General features: G+C 38.7%; 1 protein-coding gene across 1 annotated transcript in view; it reads left to right on the forward strand.

Moving 5' to 3' along the window:
- Positions 1 to 24757, forward strand: part of TUSC3 (tumor suppressor candidate 3) — a 144157-nt gene extending 119400 nt beyond the window's left edge. Inside the window, exons 10-12 of the mRNA XM_018565112.1 lie at positions 13159 to 13233; positions 18097 to 18187; positions 24524 to 24757. Coding sequence (XP_018420614.1) covers positions 13159 to 13233; positions 18097 to 18187; positions 24524 to 24539 — 182 coding nt within the window. The 3' untranslated portion in view covers positions 24540 to 24757. The remainder of the gene's footprint in view (positions 1 to 13158; positions 13234 to 18096; positions 18188 to 24523) is intronic.
- Positions 24758 to 25531: the final 774 nt, after the last annotated feature.

Below are 25531 nucleotides of genomic sequence, written 5' to 3' on the forward strand. Positions count from 1 at the left end.
CTCTGAGGATCTGAAAAAAATAGGGCTGGTACTGATTAACATTTTCGTGTTCGATTAATCAAAAAAAAATTTTAATCGATTATTTTTGATTAATTATAACGCACATACAGATCCAACTACATTGGCCTATACACATACAGCACAACAATTAAGTAATAAAATGAACTAGGACCACACTAATCCAGCACGTTATTAATCTCACGTGCCCCATTCAATATGGCCGCCGCTTGATTGGGCAACTCAGAATAATAACGTGCTGGATTACTGTGATCCTAGTTCATTTTATTACTTCATTGCTGTACTGTATGTGTATAGGCCAATGCCTTGGCTGGCGCACGTGCAGAAAGTTTCTTGGGCAAACTCACCGGCCCAAGTGGCTCACCAAGTGGCTCCGTCAGCTAACATAGGGAAGGGGGAGGAGTCTGGTGATGTCACGGACATCGACGTCACCTGACTCCTCCCCCTTTCCCTTCGTTAGCCGACAGAGCCACTTGGGGAAGGAGTCCGGTGACGTCAATGTCCGTGACATCACCGGAAACAACAATAATCACTAACAATTGTTTATGTACTAACCTATTTTTGGACATGCGGGTATAGCTGAAAAACTTATCCTCATGTCCACGAAGCGTTTCATGGCCCAAAACTGGCCTCTTTCTTAACGGTTCGCTATGACCGGATGAACCCAGAACCGTCGCATACTCTCTCTCCTTCTCCTCAAGTGCATCAAGCGCACTGCTGCAACGACTGCCGCAGTCCGTCTTAGTGTAGCCAGATCCATTAGAAAGCACTCAGAAATTGAATCTCTCCTCTGCACAAAAGACAAAGACACCACACGGTCTTTTGGATACAGGAAAAGGAAATGCTGCGTCTCCAGAGTCTTTCACTGGACGCTTGCGGAAAGACCGGAATTGTTTTTCATTGGACACCTCTGTTGTCACTCCAAAACGCGCGTGCGTCGCGCGTTTTTTAAAATACGAAAACGCGCACAAAACGCGCACACTGGCGGGGGGGAAAACGCGCGTGTGACGCGCATATACGAAACGTTCAGGTGTGAACCAGGAGTAAGACAGGACACATAGGTGTCACCTGCCTGGTGTTGTTTGAATCAGAAGAATGGCTGCACAGAACTATGAATTCTGGCAGGTAAAATGGTTGGGCTGGAGTTAAGGTAAGCAGGTAATCTCAATAATATTCTCTGATATAGGAGTAAGACAGGACACATAGGTGTCACCTGCCTGGTGTTGTTTGAATCAGAAGAATGGCTGCACAGAACTATGAATTCTGGCAGGTAAAATGGTTGGGCTGGAGTTAAGGTAAGCAGGTAATCTCAATAATATTCTCTGATATACAAATACCTCCAAAGTGAGGGAAATATGACATATGTTTATTAACATAATGTAAGTAGACATTAGACATTTGCAGCTATAACAACCCCACACTCGTCTAGGAAGGCTTTCCACAAGATTTTGAAATGTGTCTGAGGGAATTTTAGCCCATTCAACCAAAAGAGTATTTATGATGTCTGATAATGATGTTGCATGAGAAGACCTGGCTTGCAATCCCTGTTGTCAGTTCATTCCAAAGGTTTTCAATAGGGTTGAGGTCAGGGCTCCGCATCAAACTCAACAAACCGTGTTTCTTTGGACCTGGCTTTTTGCACAATCATGCTGGAACCGAAAAGGGCCTTCCCAAAACAATTGCTACAAGGTTAGGAGTGCACAACTGTCTAAAGTGCCTTATATATGCTGAAGTATTAAGAGCACTTTTTATTGGAAACACCTGAACTCAATAATTTGGTGGGCTGCCCACATAGATTTGGACATGAAGATTATTCTAAAGCAGCCTTGCTTAAAACAGTAGTATTATTAAAAGGTATGTAAACCCTTGCCATGAACTGAAATACAGTATCTCACAGAAGTGAGTACACCCCTCACATTTTTGAAAATATTTTATTATATCATTTTATGTGATGACACAGAAGAAATTACACTTTGCTACAATGTAAAGTAGTGAGTATACAGCTTGTATATCAATGTACATTTGCTGTCCCGTCAAAATAACGCAACACACAACCATTAATGTCTAAACCGCTGGCAACAAAAGTGAGTACACCCCTAAGTGAAAATGTCCAAATTGGGCCCAATTAGCCATTTTCCCTCCCCAGCGTCATGTGACTCGTTAGTATTACAAGGTCTCAGGTGTGAATGGGGAGCAGGTGTGTTAAATTTGGTGTTATCGCTCTCACTCTCTCATACTGGTCACTGTCAGTCAACATGGCACCTCATGGCAAAGAACTCTCTGAGGATCTGAAAAAAATAGGGCTGGTACTGATTAACATTTTCGTGTTCGATTAATCAAAAAAAAATTTTAATCGATTATTTTTGATTAATTATAACGCACATACAGATCCAACTACATTGGCCTATACACATACAGCACAACAATTAAGTAATAAAATGAACTAGGACCACACTAATCCAGCACGTTATTAATCTCACGTGCCCCATTCAATATGGCCGCCGCTTGATTGGGCAACTCAGAATAATAACGTGCTGGATTACTGTGATCCTAGTTCATTTTATTACTTCATTGCTGTACTGTATGTGTATAGGCCAATGCCTTGGCTGGCGCACGTGCAGAAAGTTTCTTGGGCAAACTCACCGGCCCAAGTGGCTCACCAAGTGGCTCCGTCAGCTAACATAGGGAAGGGGGAGGAGTCTGGTGATGTCACGGACATCGACGTCACCTGACTCCTCCCCCTTTCCCTTCGTTAGCCGACAGAGCCACTTGGGGAAGGAGTCCGGTGACGTCAATGTCCGTGACATCACCGGGTCTCCGACGGGACTCCCAGAAGCCGGTGGAGAGGTGAGTGTTTTCATTAGTGATCAAAAGAATATTAATCGATCAAAAATGTAACGATTAATCGGGTAATTAATCGTTAATTTCCGCAGCCCTAGAAAAAAAGAATTGTTGCTCTACATGAAGGTGGCCTAGACTATAAGAAGATTGCCAAGACCCTGAAACTGATATAATAAAATATTTACAAAAGTGTGAGGGGCATACTCACTTTTGTGAGATACTGTACCTATTGATCCTGGTGGAAATCCAGTTGTCTTGTGTCTTTTGCACTCTGCATAACTATCTAAAGCAGTAATATAAACCTTTCCCCATTTTTTCTGTATACTGTTGAACACTCCCCCTAATGAAAAAAGGTTAGAGGTTTTGTAATCATAACACACTTCCTGCCCTGGAGTGACAGCACTGCTCCTCCATAGATACAGTACAGTGAGTGAGCATTTGACTCTAGGACAGGCGTACTCATAAATGCAGCCACCACATCTGAGAAATGGTAAGCTGTAACATCTTAAAATTCTTGTTTTTGGATTTAAATACACTTCAATTGCAAAACCTCTTGTGTATCAAGAAAATCAGCACATGACAATTTATGGATGACTTCTTCTGCTGAGTTTTAAAGCAGACCTCCAGGCAGATATAAAAGACATAAATGAATGCAGCTATGTAATCATTAAGAAATCATTCAATTTATTTTTGTAATTGGTATACCATCACTCTCAACCCCTCAGTTCTATACCCTAATGTCTAATTTTGCATCCCAGTTGTAGTTTTTCCTTTTAATCCAAATCCAATTGCTGCTTTTTTTATGCTGCATTTGATAATGACTTCATTGGTTTTTGAAACAAGCGACCCCTCACTTCCATCTTCTGCAAAAGGCTGGTTGTAGCTGTAGCGATTAAAACCTCTCATTCCACCTTTACAGGGGGAACCTTACTGAGCAAGGAGCCAATCAGTTCATGTGCTGACAAGAAGTAGAAATTATACTAATAGAAGAAGAAAGCAGAGTGACAGAGAAATGAGCTCTTCACTCTCTACTTCTCTTTTTACTGTCCAGTCAGACTGGAGTAGGTCCGGGAAGACCTGGGCTCAGAGAAAGTGGGATGAATGATGTTGGCCATCAAAATCAAGGACTTGCTTGCTTGTTAGAATGAGCAAATCATCACTCCAATCTTCTTCAGAAGGCTGGTTGCAGATGTAGGGACTAAATCCTTGCAACCCACTTTTACTGGGAAACTCTTAATCTACCAGCTCATCTGAGCAGCTTTACTTGTTATTTCCAAGTACTTGGACTTTTTTCTCTCAAATTGTCTTCAACACCCTCTTCTTATGGTACTGTCAATTCTACAACGTATGGCAGCTTGGTTGTTGTGGACTACAGGACCATGTCTGGCCGGAGTGTTGTAGCCACAATGTCTGGGATAGACACATGTTTTTTTGTTCCTAAGTCCACATCCATTTTCCAATTCCCAGCAATCTGCAGGATACTTGTATCTTTTGATCTTATTTGATGCTTTGGAAGTTGGGGTCCAAATCATGTGATATGAACATTCACTGCTGATGTTTGTGATAGAACATTTATGGATGTTCACCTATGTTCCAAGATCAATGCCAGCTGTCTGAGAACCTGGTTATGCTGCCAACACCCTTGGGTAAGGATCACAGGGAATTCTGTTAGAATGTGTCTTAGCAATGCAGGTGCTTGACAGAGAGCAAACTGAATCTTCTCCCCACCACTGCTTCAGGTTCTTTGGATAGGAGGTCATAAGTGGCTCTGATGACAAATGTTAGCTGAGATTACTTCATCTCCCAGATGTCACGCCACCTTAATTTAGGCTCCCCCAGTTAAACCTTTGGCCCTGCTTTGCCATTAAGACACTTTGGCATGTGACTTTGCCTCCTTCTGTCTTCTCTCCTCCTCTACTATGAGCTGTTTTTCTGCACTGATGTTGCCTTGCACCACTAATGAGCTTTTGGGAGTAGTCTGAGACAGGCTCTTCCATGTTGAATGTTGCCAACCATTTCCTTGAAGTGAAGAGCAGACTTGGCACTCTGAGCGGCTTCAGATGGAGTCCACTTCCACTGCATTGTCACACAGGGGAAGGGGGCACAGTTAAATTACTAGTATCTTCATATTCAGTGAGGGTCATGACCAGCCTTGCTCTGGTGCATGTAAATTCTTTCACAAGACTTACAATTGGTAACACCAATTTTTCTTTTCTGTACAGTCAAACAGGGCTTAAGCATTGTGGAAGTCCAAGCTACTGTCTCACACATATGCTAATTACTCTACAGCTTTTCTATTTTGTCAGTGGAGATTTCCTACAATTTTAGAGACCATGTGAATCTTGCAAGTATGCCAAACTGAAAGCATCACAGCTTGAGGTTTTTTCTGGCAGCAAGATCTTGTTGATGCAATCTATTTACATGATGGTATCCATTTTAGGTTGTTCAATAACATCATACTATTGGCCCAAGTTCTAAAACAGTTGAACAGGTGTTTTGTCTGTATTGAACCTTTGCTTCTTAACTTGATCTTTGACAATGGATATGCTTCTGCACTTAGTGGGTTTGCTCTTCATCCTCCTCTTGAGATGTTTTGATGAAGCTTTTCCAGGCGTCTCTTGGTACAGGGGACAGTTGTCATATCATCCATGTAGTTCATATAGCTGGTAACTGCTAACCACATTGTTTTCTTCCCACAAACCATTTAGAAACTCTGATAATGAGCTCAATTGTCAGGGTACAGTGGGAACGACAGTGCACCCCACTATAATGACCTCCTTCAGTGGTTGCCAAGCTGTGGTGAAGTCTGAAATTGTGAGACAAACTTGTAAGCTCTTAAAGTAGTGTTAACCAGATTTGTTATTACTATAGACAGCTGAAAGAATTCAAAAGCAGTCCACAGTAGGTAATGAAGAATCCATGAGAATTCTTGTTCCAGGTCAAGGAACAAGACATGTTCTGCAGGGAGAAACAAAATGTTGTCTGCAGGGTAAAAGTACTGCAGGGAAATCCCTGGATTGAAGCTGAAAATTGCAGCAAAAGCTAGTTTTGGTTTTTATTAATGGCCTATTTATTTTTTATCTTGTCATCATTGGAAGGAGTTCTCCTATAATTTTTTTTCAAAGCTCCATTGACCGCAACAAGTATCATGGCTATAAATCCTGGAGTTCATAAAATATATGCAGCTGAATTATGGAAATTATTTCACTTTTCATTATGTTTTCTATTTGAAAAAGCATGCATCAGCTTCCACCCAACTATATTCAAACATAAGAATACAAAAGTCAGCTTCACTGCACTTTTTTCACGGTTGTTGTTCCGAAAATCAAAAAAAGCTTTCACAGCCTGATTTGTGCATACACCTTTACAGCTAATGATGTGCATGAGATGAAAATAAACATTATAAAACAAAAATGTATAAAGAAATAAAGCACTCATGTATGCAAAATGCTTTCATATTACTCTTCCCCCTGCAGAATTATTGACCGCTCAACAGTATAAACTGAATAGTTAACATTTTCTTTCTCTTGAGCCAAAATGGTAAGGGCATTTCTTGTTGTTATTGTTCATTTATTTTTTAGGAGAAAATAAACCAATATATATGCATAGCATAGCAACCACAAGAATACATAAACAAGGAAGTAACACTAACCACGCAGGAAGCTAGGACAGTTTAATTCCTTGCAAGCATAAAAAAGTTATCTTTCTAAATTGTTTCAAAAAATACATAAAACATGTACAAAACTACAAGCATTATATGAAACTTATTTAACCAAGTTTTTTTATTACATAAATCAACTGAACCCCTGTCTTCATAGCCAAAAAGCATTATTATAGTTTAAGTTAGTTTATGGGATAGTTAGATCATCTGTCAGTTTTCCATTTATTTATACATTTTTTATTTATTTGCTGTATCCCATTGAGGAGATTTCACTGTACTTCCTACCCCAGAAAAACAGGAAGTGATCAAAAATCTTAACAATGTGAGGAAATTCCCTCTTAGACAGCTGTCACCAGAACAGGCATGACAATGGACATTTTTCTTTACCTGCTGTTCCAGTGAAAACCATAACTCTTTGGCTGTCCCTTCACCTAACATTGACAATGGTCACCAGAACAAATAGAGAGAAGAAGTCTCCCTTATGCAAACATAAGTATCAAAACAAAAAAAACCTGACAGTTTCTAACAGTTCCCTAATCTAGCAAGAAAAAAGTTTGGATTTAAGATTGAGTCAATATATCAGCTGAGCACGAAAATGGGCAAATGCAAGATACTTCATTATCTATACTGGTATAGGAGTTGTACAATGTTTGAATGTGATCAATAGCAAGTTTACATAAAATAATTTTTTTTAAATTTTTACATTTTATGGCCATTTGTCCACATGTCCATGTTCCAAATATGATGTGTCCTAGAAATTAAGAGCATTAGATTGTGGTGTATATGTGTATATAAATATATATATTAGTGTTCTGTATAATGTTGTCACAGCACAGTTTGTCACTTCAACCTCTTTCCAGATGTAATATTGATTTACTGATCTATTTTCCTGCTGACAAGGACTTTACAAGGGGATGTCATAGATCTTACACACAAAGTTCTGGAGACTGTAGCATATTTATAGGAGATAGAAGATGTTTCACCTTATTAATGTGCATATCATGTCATCTGCCAATAATGTAATGATGACCAGTCTTGTACTGAAGCATCTAGAATCAAATAATGAATCATTTGTCTTGTGGACAAGTACCATCTGTCATCAATATAGCGAGCGTTTATTTAAGGCAAGTTTAGCAGAAGTATTAATTACACACCTTCATCTTCTCTTTGCAATTTTAACATGTTAACTGCCATTACCTACATAACTTTGCAATAATAATAGTAAGAAAAAGAAAAGATGGAGATATTTTCTCTGATCATTTAAAGTGAAACATAACAGGTGTGCTTGATAGTTTGCCCCTGCTGCTACTGATACCACCACTGCTCCTCTGCCACTCCATTTACCACTGTAGCCAAAGAAAATATTTGGTACATCAAGGAATGATAGAGCATGTGTTTCAACCCCCTTCCTCCCACATGGCTAATTGCCAGGTCTAATCACTCACACATTGGGGTGAGGGCAGAGGCGGCTCTAGACTTTGTGAGGCCTTAGGCGAAACTCAAAATGTGAGGCCCCCCACTCACACCCATAATCAGAGCTTGAAATGCCCCATTCTCCCCACGATTCCCGCAGTGTCAGATAGGGGAGTGGCGGGGATTGTGCAGAGGCCGCGGGCGCCCCATTCTCCCCGCAAGAAAATTGCAGCTCCCCTCTGCCCAGGGACGGACTTGCCAGAGTCAGGTGCGATGAATCTGCAAAAGTGAGTTAGGCGGCTGCGAGGCCCTCGTGAGCGCGAGGCCTTCGGCGACCACCTAACTCGCCTAATTAGAGAGCCGCCTCTGGGTGAGGGGAGGGGTTATAGCCCCATGTACAGTCCCGACCACACTGCCGTGAAGATTGCACAAGACTTTACTTATCTCCCATGGACCAGGGTGGCTACTGAGCACCAGGAAGATAGGGGCTTAATGTGTAGGCAAGTACAGGCTCACATTAAGACATATTAACCTCCTCATGGCCAGTGATGTACAGTGTATGTCACTGGCATCGGGCCCGTTTAAACAGACTCAGGGCTGACTGTCGGCTTTACAATAGAAACGATTTTGGTGACTCAACTGTCCCCAGATCGCTTCTATGGGCCCCCCCGCCTGACATCCCCGCTGTGTATGCCAGGCTCAGCTGCCCCTCCTACGGGTCCGGGACTGGCATCTCGGGTGTCTTTGGGAAGCTGGGGAGGAGAGCAGCGAATGTCTGTTCACCTATCTCCTCCCCACACTATGGGACCAGGAACTATGCAGATTACAATGCTTCCGGTCCCAAGCTGCCATTGCTGGGCTTCTGAAGCCCAGCAATAAGCTTTTGAAGTGCGAGTCATGTTGTTGTTATGCACAAAATTTGTACTGTTTTACTAGATGCTTCAATATCAAACCTAGCACGATGTCTTGAAGCTCTGAATGCCACAATACTACAACTATAGTGATCTTATACTGTCAACCAGCCAGGATGATGACATGTTGCCTCAGCAGCACCCCACCACCTTGATACCCAATGGGTCAGTGTTTTATCTGTGCGTAAAGTGCCAGCAAGAAAAGTTGAGCTCTGTAATGATGCTTTTTATTTCCTCCTATAAATAATTTAAATGGCACCCCCATGCATGCATCACATTGCAACACACCATGATGCACAAATATTTTGTGACACATCCAGTATTTGGAACATTTTGGTGCCTTGGAAACCCATTATTTTAATTGGACGGTCTTTAATACAATGCAGGTTGAGGCATTACTTAATGTGCACACAAATATAAATGGGCCTTGAAAGATTTACCCTTTATTCCTGTTCCAGCGAGAACATAAAATATGAGTTTCTCCATTATTTTTAGTCCAAGTACCAGTGGTCATCAGGGCAGATAGAGAAGATGAATCTTTTCAAAGTAAAAAAAAAGTTAGATACACTTTAAGCTATCATCACTTCTCCAGTCGATCCTGATAATGCATTTTGCAGGGTGTAATATCAAACCTTTGTACAAGTATACTTTGACACAATATTATTGGAATCTAGTCCATGAAATTTAAGAATAACACTAAATAACAACTCTATAGGGTAAATCCATGAGTGTTCTGCCAATTCTAACATGTAAGATAAGCACAAAAAATATGTCTGCTTCTGTGATTTCTGTACATACCTATTTTATATACTTTAAAATATATTTTTCTGGTATTCGAACTAGTGACCCTGATGAGATTCTAACCTTTTTTACCATCTACTATCAAAACCTATATACTGCCAGCCACTCTATTGTCAGCAAAGTATTCTTATCCTCCTGGACCAGGTTCTCCTCATGACCATTCCTGATCCGGACAGGGAAGCCCTCAATGCTGATATTACCTCTAAAGAGATTAAGCAGGCTATTCTGAAAATTCCTAAAAATACCCAGCCCATCTTGTCCCCAAGCTTACAGCTTTTTTCCCAGAATGTAGGAGGACAGCTCTCTACCTTCTATGTGTGATGCCCATAATCTCAAAGTGGGCAAGGACCCCCTCCTTTGTCCTTTGTACAGGCCCATTTCTTTTTTGAATAACAATTTAAAAATTCTGGCTAAGATCTTGACTCCTAGCGTGTCTTTGATGCCCTCGTTGTTATTGATCAAACAGAATTTAGGTTGGTAAGTTCCACCGGTGTTAACATGTGTACTTTTTATGCCCCTCGTGCTACACCATGACTAGCAGGGCTCACAGGTATTTTTGGATATTGAAAAAGCCATCAACTCCATTGATTGGGGGGTGGGGCGGTTATGCACCAGGTCCTTTTTATTCACCAGGTCCTTTTTATTCACTGTGTCTCCCTCCCTAACCAATCCTCCAAGGCTGCAGTTAAGATTAATTAGATGGATTTTCTCCCTATTGCCTTTTTTCTGCAACCCAGTGTGGGTTGCAGAAAAGTACTTTGCCCAATTAAACTGCCTTATCTTCTCTTTCTTATGGAAGAGTTTGCACGCAAACTTAAAAAGACGTTACAAGGACTACTTTCGGTAAGTGTCCTGGCCTTTTCTGATTTTATACTTCCTTGCAGGACATGCCCATAGTTGGCTGTCCCTTAACCAAACAAATGCATGGTGGTGACAGTGGGGTGAAACATTGCAAAATATTTTATATAATGGTCTCAAAACCCCATATCATCTCATATCTTCTATGAACGTTTGGTTGGTCGGGGTCCCTGTGCTGTTTGTCCCCTCATACTTCCCTGTAGAGGAAACCCAAAGCTCCCTTATTTTGCATTTCTCCCAGATCCATCCATTTGGACCTCCAAGGGCATAGAATGTCTAGCCCATATTTTGCAGGGTATCTCCCTTGTAGTGTTTTTGTCAGGGGTTTCACCTGTGGGATGAGTGTGCTACATTTGTGAGTCACTTGAAGAGCTATTTATTTTTAGCAATGTTTACGGGTCAGTATGGATTTTTCATCAAGCATAAATGTATTTAGTTTATATATTTATGGAAACGTTTTTATGGTGATTTATGATATGGCTTTTTATAAATATATTTTTTAAGATATTATGTAAAGTCATCATAAATCCTGATTTTGGACACATGTAAATAATGCTTACAATTGGAGAGGTATCACAGTCCTGCAGAAGTGCACAGGATCTGTAAAATGCCTAGAAATTCCTGTGTCCTGTTCCGGAAGATCATTCCCTAAGAGATAGTAGAGAATTCATCTTTTTATCTAGGATTTCTATGAAGCTCTGCTCATTTGTTTTTAGCTAAAATTGTCCTTGTCTTTGTGGGTTTTTTAAAATACTAATTTTACTTTTCTAACCATGTTTCATGTTACACCCATATTGAGGGTTTGACAATAAAACTTGGTTACAGAGTTGAATTTTGGTTCTGTCGTCCACCTCTGTTCTTTGCTTTGTGTCTTCTTGTATCTTAGTAACATCAGACAAACCACCTTTCAGCCATTTAGGGATTCTTGAACCAGGAGGTTATCATTCCTGTTCATCCAACCAAAAGATTTTAGGGTTTTCATTCAAACTTGCTTACAGTTCCAAAACCCAAAGGCTGCATTTGCTCCATGTTGGTTTTAAAGGCTCTCAATGTATTCATACACCCTCAAAAGTTTCAAATGGAATCTATTCATACATGACATCGACCTACAAATGGATCTTGAACTTCAGGACGTCATCTCTGACTCCATCACATCACTTGGAGTACTTGGGCTTTCCACTGGATACCATTCAGGCCAAGATCTTTCTGCCTCAGGAGACATTGACAAACCACAGAATCAGGTTCGACAACTTAAATCCAGATGTATGTCTTCCTTGAGGAGCTGAATGCGAGTGCTCAGGTTTGTTGGTCTCAGGCGGAATCAAAACTTCCAATCAACTTCCTAGAATTGCAAGCAATTCATCTGTCATTACTTGACTGCACCTCCATTTTTGACTGGTCTTGGGTTTATTCAGACAATGTCACAGCTGTAGCTTGTATCAATTATCAGGGGGGTACACAGAGTGTTGCGGCAGGGATGAGGTATTCCAGCAAGATTTGTCATCAAATGTGATTTTTTTGCTGTTGTGAGTTTTTTTTTTTTTTTTCAGTGGGCTGTTCTATTTTTTCATACAGCTGGGGGGTAGAAAAACACTTAACACTATCAAAGGTCACATGTCCCCTCTGGTTTTTTTCAATGTTTTTTCATCTTCTTGATAATTATTCATATGTTTTGATCTCTATACAGAGTGTTTCACATGTTGCTCCCCCTGTTAGACTTCCTTTGCAGCCTCGGGATTTAAATCTAGCCATGTCGGTACTACAAATACTTCCTTTTTAAACCCCACATCTTTAGCATTATTATCCCATAAGGTAGCCTTTTCTTGTGGCTTTCACTCTGGCCAGGGGAGCTTCTGAGTTATTAGCATTGTCCTGTAAGCAGCCCCATTTCATCTAACATAAAGACAAGGTTGTTTGGAGACCATGGATTCCTTTTTAACCTAACTGGTTTCTGCTTTTCACTTTAGGTAGGATATTGTGTTGCCTTCCTTGTGTCTGGCAGAGGTTCACCTCAAGGAGATTTCTTTCCATTGCCTTGATGTAGTTTGGTCCATGAGAGTTTAAATTCAGCCACTGCTTCTTTTAGGCAAATGGATTTCATATTTGTCATTCTAGAAGGTCCTAAAAGAGGTTCTCTGGCTTCCAGAGTCACTGCTTCTATGTGGATTTGACAGTTTGTTATGCAGGCCTGTATGCTGCTTTTGAATTGCCTCCTTTTCCCATTAAAGCAAAGTCCACTTGGACAGTAAATGTTTTTGGGCATCCATCACCATGCCTCATTGTCAGTGATTTGCAAAGCTGTATATACTTTCCGTAAGTTTGCAAAGTTAGTTTTGGTTAAAAGGTTCCTCCAGCGGATATTTAATGCCCTTGGTTTCCTTTGTGTTTTGCCTTTTTCTTGTTTGGCTGGTTCATCCATTTTGCCTACTTTTGAACATAATTATCTAATTATCAAGCTGTGTCACTCAATGGACTCCTAGAAAAGGATTTTACAGTGAATGCAACATTTCTATTATCATCCAAAATGTGCCAATTACTTTTGGAAGTTAATTTTGTCTCACTTCTTGTTTGAATAGTTTCCATTTTATTAACTGTTTTACTTGAAAATCAAATTGACATGCTCACATTTTAGCTGTTCCTTAACAACAATTTTAGATGCCGCTATCACCATGGGAATGGTTCTTCTCAATGAAGCAGCAACCTCAAAGGGAGATGTTGGAAAAAGAAGAAGTAAGTCTTTTTTATTACTTACAAAAGTACTTAATTATTTTTGCTTTTTCTTTGTTACATTCCTAATGGCTCTGATTTTTATTATAGCTGCTAGAAGAGAATAACAAGCATTTTCTTTTTTTTCTGTGTATTAAAAATAGAGGAAGAAAAAATAGGCCCATACTGACAACTAGAGCAAGTCTTTATGAATACCCCTGGGGTTCTGATTCATGGGGTCCTCTGATACACAAATATCAACATTTTCAAGTAGTATCCAGAGCTGACCTGTTCTGGATATTAATATACGCTCATGTGCACAGAAATCAGCTGCGCTAAAAAGCACACTTGTGGATGTTAATATACGCTAAGCGCAATTAATCCCGTTTGTGCTAAAAAGCACAGTTCTCAGCTCTTTTGTATAATATGATGGAACACGCTCAGCGGTACCAAGTAAAACAGACACAAGCTGTTCTCATGTTGGATGCTCAGTAGAAAGTCCTCTCTAGTGCAGGGAGCTCAGTTTATTTATAGGGCAAAAAGGCATAACCACAGAAAAAGATGGCCACAACAGCCAATCAATTCCTCAATACATTAACATAACACAGAGTCAGACAATGACACACATGTATACATTTGAATAGTCAATAGAAAGGGGAGTATATGTTCATGAACGTGCAGCACAACGTGCACAATCCCCCGCTTCTAGTTCATGCGAACCCCGTGCACGCCAATTAACAATGAAAACCGCGTGTAGCAGAGTCCGCGCCAGAAGACTACACAACGGAATCAGCGTGTTAACTGTGAACGCTGCTCTGATCAGATTTGAGCATATATTCCCATTGTTACCACTAACACAAATTCTATTCAGCAAGGTTCAGTGAACAATGCCTTATAGAACTATGCTACTATTCCCATGAATGTGAGTTTATCTGCAGCAAAAATGCCATATTATTATTTACAATGTGTTGATCAGACACACTAAAAAGACATGAGCGTATGTTCCTTCATAAAGGCAGATATGTATCCAAATGATACCGTGTCCTCAAAGCAAATACATCCCCGCCAAGCTAATAAATCTGCACATTGCACAGGGGACCTTGCCGGCGTCCATACACTTGCAAAGAAGACACCGCTCCACAATGCACATTAATCTTCCCTGGCCAACAGCCCAGCGCATCGCACAGCAGCCACGTCTCCACGTCCATAGGAAGATATCCACTCCAATGGTCTATCCTCAGTGCTGATTAACTCCAGCTATGCTCCATAGAGCATAACTTGGTAAACATGACACTGAGAGACATGATGACACTATTCACATATACAATCTACTAAAAACACATCCTAACAAAAACGTCCACAATAGTCCAAATAAAATTTCCACAATAGACCTACCCCCTGCTACCTCCTGAAATTTTTATATTGGCCAGTAAGGCTGCCAGTTATAGAGATGGAATAATGGCAAGATGCAAAATACAGGTTTATAAGTTATAGGTATTGCTAAATGGAGTTGGAGCTGTGTTTTTTACTTTGGTTTGAAAGACACAATGAACCCTTTCCGACACACTGAATAGAAACGTTCCAAAGAATAATAGCGTCATGGTAAATATGGGGCTTGGAGGTAGGAAGGGGCTTAGAATTGATAAGACTTATCCTGTTCTATCCTCAATCAACTGAAAAGCATCTTCTTATAGACTTCCTGTCTCCTTCTTTAAACAACAAGGACTAAAGCAAAGATTAATGGGAAAAAATGAGTAAAATATTTAATGACATTAGACATTAATGTACCTCTGATTAAAGTTTTGATGTATTTTATGATTAAACACTTCTAAAACATTAATTTTGGCAGAAGAAATGGCACTGGAGTCCCAGAGCAATATCTAAAGTGTTATTTACCTAGTCCTATTTCTAAATGTGTGCAACTCTGGATTACAAATAACCTAAGATATAAAGGGGACATAATAAATTGGCTTTAAAAGTCAATGTGAAATGGCATTTCCAGTATCTTCTGCGCTAACCTCATTATTATGGAGATGGAAGCACTTACTTCTAGCTAAGCCTTTCAGTCAAACATAATTTTGTGACGGATAATAAATCCAGCATATACGGTGAGTTGAATTAAGCAACTAATCCCATTTTACACTATGTCACATACTGTCATATACAGCACTTTCAGCCTGCATTCACAATTCAGAAGCATTTATCCCATGTGAAAATAACGGATCTGTTTTGATGCATTTTTCATTTTCTGCTGAATTACTTATGCTTATTGTGTTGGTCTATAAATAGCAATACTGTAAGCAGAGCATCATATAGCCATAGCTCAAACTAGAAATTGTGTCAGTGTGCTTTATCATGTCACCAAGCTGCACCCGGGAACAGCAGGACAGCAATCAGCCAGCTGGGAAACCTGCAAGTTACATGAACAGTTTGGATTCCACAAATTCATATTTCTTAGTTGAGTAATTTTTTTCTTGAATGTTTCATGGGTAGAGTCATCTTTAATATGTACAACAGTAAATAGCTTAGATCTATTAAATTATCACACTTGCCAAAATTTAAGGTATCATTCTCTAAAACACTTTAGTGCAGGGTTGAATTTGCCATGTTAAACCGTCCAATTCATTGATACCCAGCTCATCAAAAATTAAGTACATAAGACGTTTACTGAGCATCTACCATTCAGACCATATGCAATGTTGGTCAAAACAGAAGAGTTCAGTTCTGTATGAGTGGGCTTTTGTACCGACAGAGTTGCTTCTCTCTTCATACAAATATATAGGAATGCAAAGCAGGTCTAATGGAGGTCAAAAGGAGGTTACCTGCATGTCATATGCAACTTTCAGTAGTTTCTGTATTATCTCACAAGCATCTCAAACTGATATCAAAAGCACGCTGCATTTGTCCATTGACAGGAGCTCAAAGAATGTTCACAGAGGCACTTCCATATCCAACCCTATATTTCCTTATTGTAAAGACAGCTGACCACACAGTTTTGTCTGACCACCATTCCCTGAACTGTCCTCAAGCAACACCAAAGACAATTTACATTTTATGTAGCTAAAATTGAATCTTTAGTACATATGTATCTAATTTCTGTCTTTATTTGGTATGGTCAAATTAAGAAAATATGTTTTATTCTGGCAAATATGATATAGGGAATATATCAGCACTGGAGCAGTTGCCCATGGCAACCTGTCAGCTTCTATCTTTCATTTTTAAAGCTTAACTGAACAAACTTAAGAGAGAAGCTGACATCGACAACTGCTCCAGATTTTGTCTGTTCCCGTTTTGATAAATTCCTGACACTGTATGTTCATATGTTGCCTTTAGCACCAGCTGTTGGAGCTTTAGGCTCCTTTTCACAATTTATATACTGTGTTTTTTGATGAAAACGCTTGTTGTTTACAGAATTTAGTCGCTTAAGCTAAAATTTACACATGTACAAGTTGATGATTCATCAGCAATAACTCGCCCCTTATTGGACAGCCCACTGTGAAGTTTTACTTATACAAAAGCAGTTCCTCATGGAATGCTGTATCTCCCGCACTTAGGGAATTCTTTGTCGTGTGTGAAATGTATATTTGTAACACAGAGATTGCATATACTGTAGATTGTAAAAAAAATCAGATCTAATACAACAGCTTTAAAAGAAATAAAAACTTAAACAAGCCCTATACCAACACTGAAATAAATATTTTTATTGTTTATTTTTAAAGAGAACCCAAACTGTTCGTGCTGCGTCGAAAAAGGCAAGCACAGGACAAAGGACTACTCAACTGTTTTGCCTGTAGGCTCCATGCAGTTGATCTTTACCCCATTACTGACTTATGGTTATTCTGCATTGTGTCTTTGTGTGAAGTAGCCTATCTTAGAAAAGTCAGGGATTTGCTTCCTCATGTCAGAATTGTCCTCCTGAGGACTTGTGATCAGATGACTGATGGGGAAATTCATGAAGCAGCAAAGAGATGTAGAAAACACAAATGCATAGAATGCATATAGCAGAAGCAGGGAGAATGTTGCACTGAAGTTTTCTCTCCAGCAAGGAAAACAGTGAGCAGCACAGTAGGCACATCACCCTTTCTCACACTGTCTCTTATTAAATGAACAATCAGAGGCACAGAGCTTTACACCACAGATATAAAGCTATGAGGCTAAAGTCGCAGGTATGCCTAGGCACATGAAATGCACTGCTATTTTCAAGGAGGAATTCAAGGTAAAACGTGGACTTTTCAGGATACCACTTACACATAGTCAACATTTCTGGATGTTCCCTATAAGAATGCAAATCTTCACATTTTGAGTTCAGGTCCACTATAATGGGATATTTATTTTATGCTATTAATATTGTGGCCAGCTGCTAAATATGTCTGTTACATACAGGAGTCTGCTAAAAAGATCTTTTAAATAGGGATGCACCGATACCAAGTACCGAACTCAGTACAAATACAGATACTTTTTGAGCTCCAAGACCAGACTAGAGAAAAATTCAGGTTAGGAGGCAGCTGACATTTGTAAGGAGCACATGGAGCTCCTGGGATTTGTACATCTCTGTTTTAATGTATAATTTAGTTTTTATAACCTTACATATAAAGGGATGCCCTGATGCCATTTTTGCAAGTACTGATACTTGCCCAAGTACTTACAGATACAAGTATTGATACATTTTTGTTTATTGTCATGTGACAGTTTTTCTAAAACAATACAGACTAATGATTTCAGTACAGTGGTGGAGGGCCAGAGCTAGGTCCCAGCTGCAACCCTGGTAGTTCTCATGAAAATGCCAAGTATCAGCACTGGTATCTGAACTGATATCTGGACATCCCTACTTATAAAAAAAACTGAGCATCCTGTACACGCATTTCATGTGTATATGTATTTTTTTAGTCATTTGTTTAGTTGGACTCGGTCTTGTGGTATTCTTCTTCAGCTTCCTTCTATCAATCTTCCGATCAAAGTATCATGGTTACCCATACAGGTAAGTTATACTGGTTATTGTTAGTTTAAAAAAATAGCAGGAACTGCACACTATATTAAAAACAGATTCTTATGTAAGTGAGTTATGTGTTTTGTTTTGTTTTTTTTCCATCTCTTCTATCACCTACCTCAATACAGACAGTGGCCCACTCCTATAGTCTCCTTTTCTGCAAAATATGAGTAACGAACAGGAAAATGGGCATTTGGGGGTTGATTTACTAAAGGCAAATAGTCTGTTCACTTTGCAAGGGAATTTGCACTTTGCAGGGAAAGTTACCCCTTAATTTACTGAATGAGGTGAAGCTCTGCTGACTTCCATCACTCAATCATGTGCAAGCAAAAATACTGTTTTTATATTTTCCTTGCACGTGATTGGGTATTCTTTGCAAACTGTAAACTCACCACATTCAATAAGCTTAGGGAAACTTTTCTTGTAAAGTGCAAATTCCCTTGCAAAGTGTACAACCTATTTGCCTTTAGTAAATCAGCCCCTTGGACTCCTGAAGCTGCCAAGACAATAACATGACAAAGGCTCTGGTTCTTGTTCTAAAGCTTGCATACTTTAGAAAGACATTGGGCTTAATTTGTAAAATAGAGGCTGTTCACTTAGGAAAGTGAATGTTCACTTTGAAAATTGAAAGTTAGTGAATGAGTTGAAGCTGTGTTCACTCTGTAAACTGAACTGTGAGCTAGAAAAAATCCTAATTTTTTCACCTTTTAAAGCTGCACCTTATTCACTGACATTCACTTTTGGAAAAAGCCCATACACTTTAAAGAGTGAACATTGACTTTGCTGAACAGCCTCTACTCCTTTAGATACCATTTTGAGTGACGCATTGTTTTCTAAGGATGTTATTAACAGTTGAAGTGTGTCTATTACTGCACTGGTATGCAGTATAATGGAACTGTTATTGCCTATGAGGAGGGAACAGATTCTGTGCACAATAAGGATATCTTTTGGGATAAATGACACATGTGACCACCATCCAACCACTGGTTCATGTATCTGATCACACTAATATATATGCCTATTCACTAATTTTACTATAGTATGTTATTGATGTTAATAATAACAGGTAAACACCAATAATACATGTATATACAGAATGGGGCTACTGTTATTTTTTTTTATTTAATATATATTTATTACATTTTTCAAATAACATATATACATATACATTTAAATACATAAAAATAGTTTCCTTAAACATATACATTCATTCAATTACATAATGCTTATGAATTCCCCTCTTTTTCCCAAACACTCCATCCATAAGAGATCACCATAATCTTACACTTCTAATAATATATACACCTACTTCCATTTCCCCCTCATCATTATTCCTTATATTTCCCACTATGTGTATTGTGTCTATCTCCTTATTTCTTACGTGTTCCAGTTGTCTCCATCCCCCTCTTCCCCATTCCCCTTTATCATGAATCACTTATTCATCTAGTTTATTTATGTAACACTTCTACTTTATGTCTGTGTGATACTACTCACATCATATTCCCTTACCCATACCTTTTTATCTTCAAAAATGTAAATATGTGTCTTAACAATTTAATATTATTTCCACCCCCCCTCCCCCTCTTCTACACCCGTTGCCTTTTGTCATTAATCACTCCCTCCTCTAAATTGTATCAATTCTACATTATATCTGTGCAATATCATTCACTTCAAATTCCCTTGCCCACATCTTTTTATCTTCAAAAATATAAATGGGTGTCCTAACAACTTCCCTCTTTCAATCTCTATTTGTGTTCCTTGGGTGATTTCATGTGTACTATCCCTGCAACCCCCCTCTCCTCCTCTTTCCCTCTCTCCCTCCTCTCCCCAACTCCCTCCCATATGTACCCCTCCCCATCTATAATAAAGCACCTTTTCTAATATTTTCCTATACTCTGAATCTACACAAGGTGCCTCTCTAAATCTCATACAAAACAACAACAACAACAACAAAAAAACACAACACAAAGAAAAAAAAAAAACAAGAAAAAACCTACCACTCCCCCTGAGCCAACCATCAAGCTTCCTTCTACTCTACTCTACTATTTCTTTAAATATATTGTACTTCTTCATGTTCTAGCGGATTATCACCCGCTTTTCCCTATCTAAACTTCTTATTCAGGTTCCATTATTACAGACCAATCATTTACAGTTGTTTTAAATACTACCCAGTCTATCCATCTTTTTTGATTTATAACATATGTATTTCTATTTCTATGCGTCATTTCCTCTAATATCCAAATCAGGTTTATTTTCGTAAACCATTTTTTTATTGAAGGTATATCTTTTTTCTTCCAATACAAAGGAATAAGCACTTTAGCTGTATTCAACAGATGCGGAACCATAGATTTTCTATATTGGTTAACTGATTCCTCTGTTTTATGAAATAATAAAACCTAGGGATCATATTTAATAGTATTTTTTTGTATAACATTAATGTATTCATGTACAGTCCTCCAATACTTTTACAATTTCACCATATATGTGCACATGTAGCTACCTCACCACATTCTCTCCAACAAAGTAGGGAGTAATCTGGTAAGATTGAATTTAATCTTACTGGAGTATAATACCATCTAGATACCAATTTATAGTTCATCTCCGCCATCTGCGATGAAAGAGATGAGCCATGAACCAGCTGAAATATCTTTCCTTTTTGCGAATCGGGTAACACCTTCTAATTCCTCTTCCCATTTTATTAGATGTTTAGGCCCCTGTGTATCCTCCAACTGGAACAATATTTTATATATTAAAGATAGTCTTCCTCTACATGTCTTCCCTTTCCCAAAAATTTCTTCTAGGGGGTGCAATTCTGTTATTAATCTAATTGGTTTTGGCAAAGAGTGGATAAAATGCCTAAGTTGTTGGTACCTCCATTTATCCATATTAGTGGGCTGCAATGATTTACATAAACAATTACGTGGTTTTATTATCCTTTTTTCCATCACTTGATATAATAACCCTTCCTCTTCTCCTGCCCATATCTTATAATGGGGATCTATCAGCCCAGGAAGAAAATATGTATGCCCTAATAAGGGCATTAAAGGGGAGTTATACTCTCGTTCTTGATTTAAATACAGTGATTTCCAAATTGTTAATTCATTGCTATTGAATATGTGTCTTTTGATACACATCTAAACTGACTCAGTATCCAACAAGCTACAGAAAAATCTGTTTTACATAATTCAAATTCAATTGGTACCCACAATTTCTTGTATCTCCAATCTAACATCCTGACCATCACAGATGCTTGTTAATACCTTTTGAGATCTGGCAAAGTCAGGCATCCCCGCTGTTTAGTTTTAGTTAGGGTTGTATGGGAGATCCTAGCTCTCTTTTTCCCCCATATACTGTATAATAATAATTGAATGTGCCACTCTAAAAAACTGTGATGGGATCATTATTGGTAACATTTGAAATAGAAAAATAAACCTTGGTAGTATATTCATTTTAATAACATTAATTTTCCCTATCCATGAGAGGGATAGAAGCGACCACTGTCTCAGATCTGTTCCTATTGTGTTATTGGGGCCACTATTATAATTTACTGTGGTTCAGTGGTTAACATAACTTCTTTTCAGTGCTGGATTCTTCCTTTGGTTCCCACCATAGACATAATGAGTGGCGTCTGTATGTCCTCCTCTGTTTGCAGAGGTTTCTTGCAGACAGTTTACTCAAGCAGCATTGTTGGTCCTGCCTGTTGGACTACATAACTTCAAATATCCCCACCCCTCTTTGTTGACTGTATTAGTTTTCTTTTCCAGCAAAACATTGCTGCTGCCTAGACTTCCAAGATTCTTCCCTCACACTGTATGTAAGGAAAGGGCTCTTGGGAGCTGTAGTTGCGGGGGCATGCCTACCACCATAGAAACTAGCCTCCTGCCTGGATGTACACTTTAAAGAATTTTAATCCAAGTTGTCTCTGAAATGTGGGTATGTGTGGGTGCTTGGGCTTGAACATGTCACTGTAAGCTGCCTTGGGACACAGACTAAAATGAATGCTTCTTTTATGTATTATGTATGCTATCTTTAATGTCCACGTTATGTAAAGGATTTATATGTATAGTAAATACTATATATACTGATACATTCGGTAGTTTTTCTTGCCTACTTAGACACTTTTGGTAAATATACTGTTTAAATAATGTATACTCTTTCAATGCAGAAAGTGATTCATTTTTTACTCTTGTATTTGCCTCTTTCAGTTTCTGTCACTGTAAAGGTATCTTTGGCTAAATTACAATTTTTTGTGAACACAACATTGATTTTTAATCTCATATTGTGCTGTTATCAGTGCTTTTCCAATTATAATGATAAATAGTCAAAGCACATTTTGTATGTAAATTGTTGAGCAGACCACCAACAATCAAATGAGCAGAAACATTGTTCACAGTGCTGTGGAATTCTGATTCTCTGCTATAGCAGATGAAAACCATGTTTGTTATTCCTCTCGGATGAACCCTGTGCATCCAGTTGAAAAGTGTTAAACAGAACAGACATTTCTGAAAAAAACCTGAAATGTAAGAGCAGGAATGTCTTAAAAGAGCAAAGATTTCAGCTTGCATTTACACGTGTCAAAGTATACAACTGCCTTGCACAATTAGACTTCAATTTCAGGTTTACTGGTTTAAAAGACCTGTGCATAATTATTTTGATGGTTTTTACATGTAATTTGGAAATTGTGAAATTGGTTAGTTTGATGTTATGTTATGTTAAATTACTCTGATTACTGCTGTCACCTCTAAGGCTTATTCACAAAGGCAATAATGCCAAGATGATCTCAGTGCAGTAAATCTTGTTGACGGGTATTCTACAGTATATCTTTATTTTCAGAAAAAAATATTAATGTATGGTAGAGGCTGTTCTTTCATTTGCATATTCATGCACCAGTTTAACTTCATACTGGATTTATATTTGTGGCCATTATAAGTAGAAAAAAGTAAAACCAAAAGTTATGATTTATTGCTTCTTTTCCAGTCTGATACAATGATACTCTGCCAGTGCTGTTATATCTGAATGGACATGCTTTGTTTTCCTAAGATCCCTATTTAAAAACTCAAAGGGGCTAGCTACTGCTCACAAGGAAAGTTTAAAACAGTTGGACTTCATGTTACTACATGAAGCTGTCTGTTGTGTTGTATTTGAGGTTTGTTTCCAGGACTATTTACCACACAACAAAACCCACCTCACCACTTTGTATTTGGCACCCCACAACGCAGGTTTTTAGTAGGCACTGGAGAGTTACACCACCTGACTATTTATGTATCTTAGTGAGATCTTTGCTTGCGTTCCTGGGTCTGAATAACTTCTATGGCCATTATTATGTGTTCTCTCTCTCCCTCTTTTGCTTATTTTATATTATAGAGGATGCAACAGGGTGAGCTTCAATGTACAGAGGTGGGCGGGAACCCAGATATTCCAGATTGATAGGAGAATCTTCAGGCAATATGGCAGAGTGCTCCTACTATTAAAGTATCCAGGATGTGTTTTAAAAAAGTAGGGGCTTACTCAGTCCATCTAGCTTAATAGCCCAGTCCATCAAGTGCAAATATCGTCTGACATAAAAATTGCAACTGCCGCTATTTCATTCTAAAGGTGTTTGTGCTGATAGGCTGTGTTTTTGTTTTTTGCCAAACGTGGCGCTATGCATTATGGCCAAACATCTCCACTTTGGTCTCTTCTGTCCGAAGCACATTGTTCCAGAAGTCTTGTGGTTTGTTCAGATGCAATTTTGCAAACCTTAATTCCTGTGGAAGCAGTAAGGGTGTACTTCATTTTTCACACGTAACTTCTCCATTTTTGGCTTATGTTTGTAAAAAAGATAATGACATGGTGTAACAAGTGATGTGTTGTTGTTGTTGTTGTTCATCTCAGGTTGTATTCACAACTGTATTTATTAATTTGTACATAAATCATTTGCTTCAGTCCCTTATCATCCTACTGCAAAGATGCTTACAGATTAAAAATTCTACTGTAGTCAGACATACACTGGCTATTACAATTTTTGGTGGGAGTTGATGAACCTACAACCTGTGTTTTTGGAAAGAAACCTGAACAGCCAGGAAAAAAAAACATGCTGATACAGGGAGAACATACAGACTCCATGGAAATAGAATCCTAATGATTACGCAACCCAAAACCCCAGTTCTGCATAGCAAAAATGTTAATCACTGAACTACTGGGCTGCCCATTTAGAAAGTCTCTGTTTTAAGAAATGCAATTAAATCATTAGAAGCAGCAGTATTATACACAGGCTTGTTTAGCACATTATAATTAATAACATTAATAATGTTGATGCATTAACGAATAATATTTTCTTTTTTCCAGTTTTTTAATTAAATGAAATATACCGATCCCAAGATGTCACAATTTATACTGAAGACAAAGTATTCCTGCTGGTACACATGGCGTGTATATTCATTATTCTCATTTCATTTGCTGTTTGTTTACTTTCTGTGTTAGGTTTTAGTGCTGTGGTGTATTCATCAGTGTGTTGTTATTTTTATTACATAAAATGTAATTAGACACAGGCGTCTGGTTCTTGGAAGGCTCTCCTAATTAAAAGTCTGTCCATAGCATTGTTTTTATTGATTGCCATGCCTCTTCAAGGTATATCATTTTTAAATTTTAGGAAATACTTGAAAAGGGAGATGAAAGCAAGCTGAAGTGAAATACTTATGAAATTAATTATGAAAGTAGAAAAACGTAATTTCAATTTTTGTTACAGTAGAAATGCAGTCAAGGTAAAAACCACTAGATAACGTATATGAAATCAGGTCATGATCATTTTTTGTTTCTGTGCTGCAGACATACCAAATATGACTGCAATACAAGGGTTCAAGATTAAATACTGTATATGTCTAATGGGTTACGATATTGGCTACAGCTTAACTCCAGTAAGGCCAGGTTGATTACCTAATTTTTCTCTGTTGCTTTTAAAGAGTAACTGCACTGCACTGACCAAAGCCATCTCACCCTCCCCCTCCACAGATGCTTACTTACCTAGATTGGATGGCTGTGGACATTTAAATTGTTTATGTCCTGGCTATGCCTGTGAATTGCAGCCCCATAGACTTCTCCAGCCTCTTATTTCCACAATGAGGGGGCATTACCATACTCTTGGCTCCTCATTTCAGCAAGGTCCCAGAATTACAGCACATTACAATGATGTGGAGCCTGATTGGCTCACATTGCTGACCCTTTCTTTCCCAGTCTGTATCCTGCTGTGCAGGGGTTTACTGGAAGCTAACACAAAGGCATATTTGTACCCAACATAAAATCAGCTCAGTGCAGGTGAACAGGACTTTGCAGTGAATACGTGCACTGATTCTTTGT

This window comes from Nanorana parkeri, unplaced genomic scaffold (genome assembly GCF_000935625.1).
Source record: "Nanorana parkeri isolate BGI_ZX_2015 unplaced genomic scaffold, ASM93562v1 scaffold814, whole genome shotgun sequence".
Classification (NCBI taxonomy): domain Eukaryota; kingdom Metazoa; phylum Chordata; class Amphibia; order Anura; family Dicroglossidae; genus Nanorana; species Nanorana parkeri.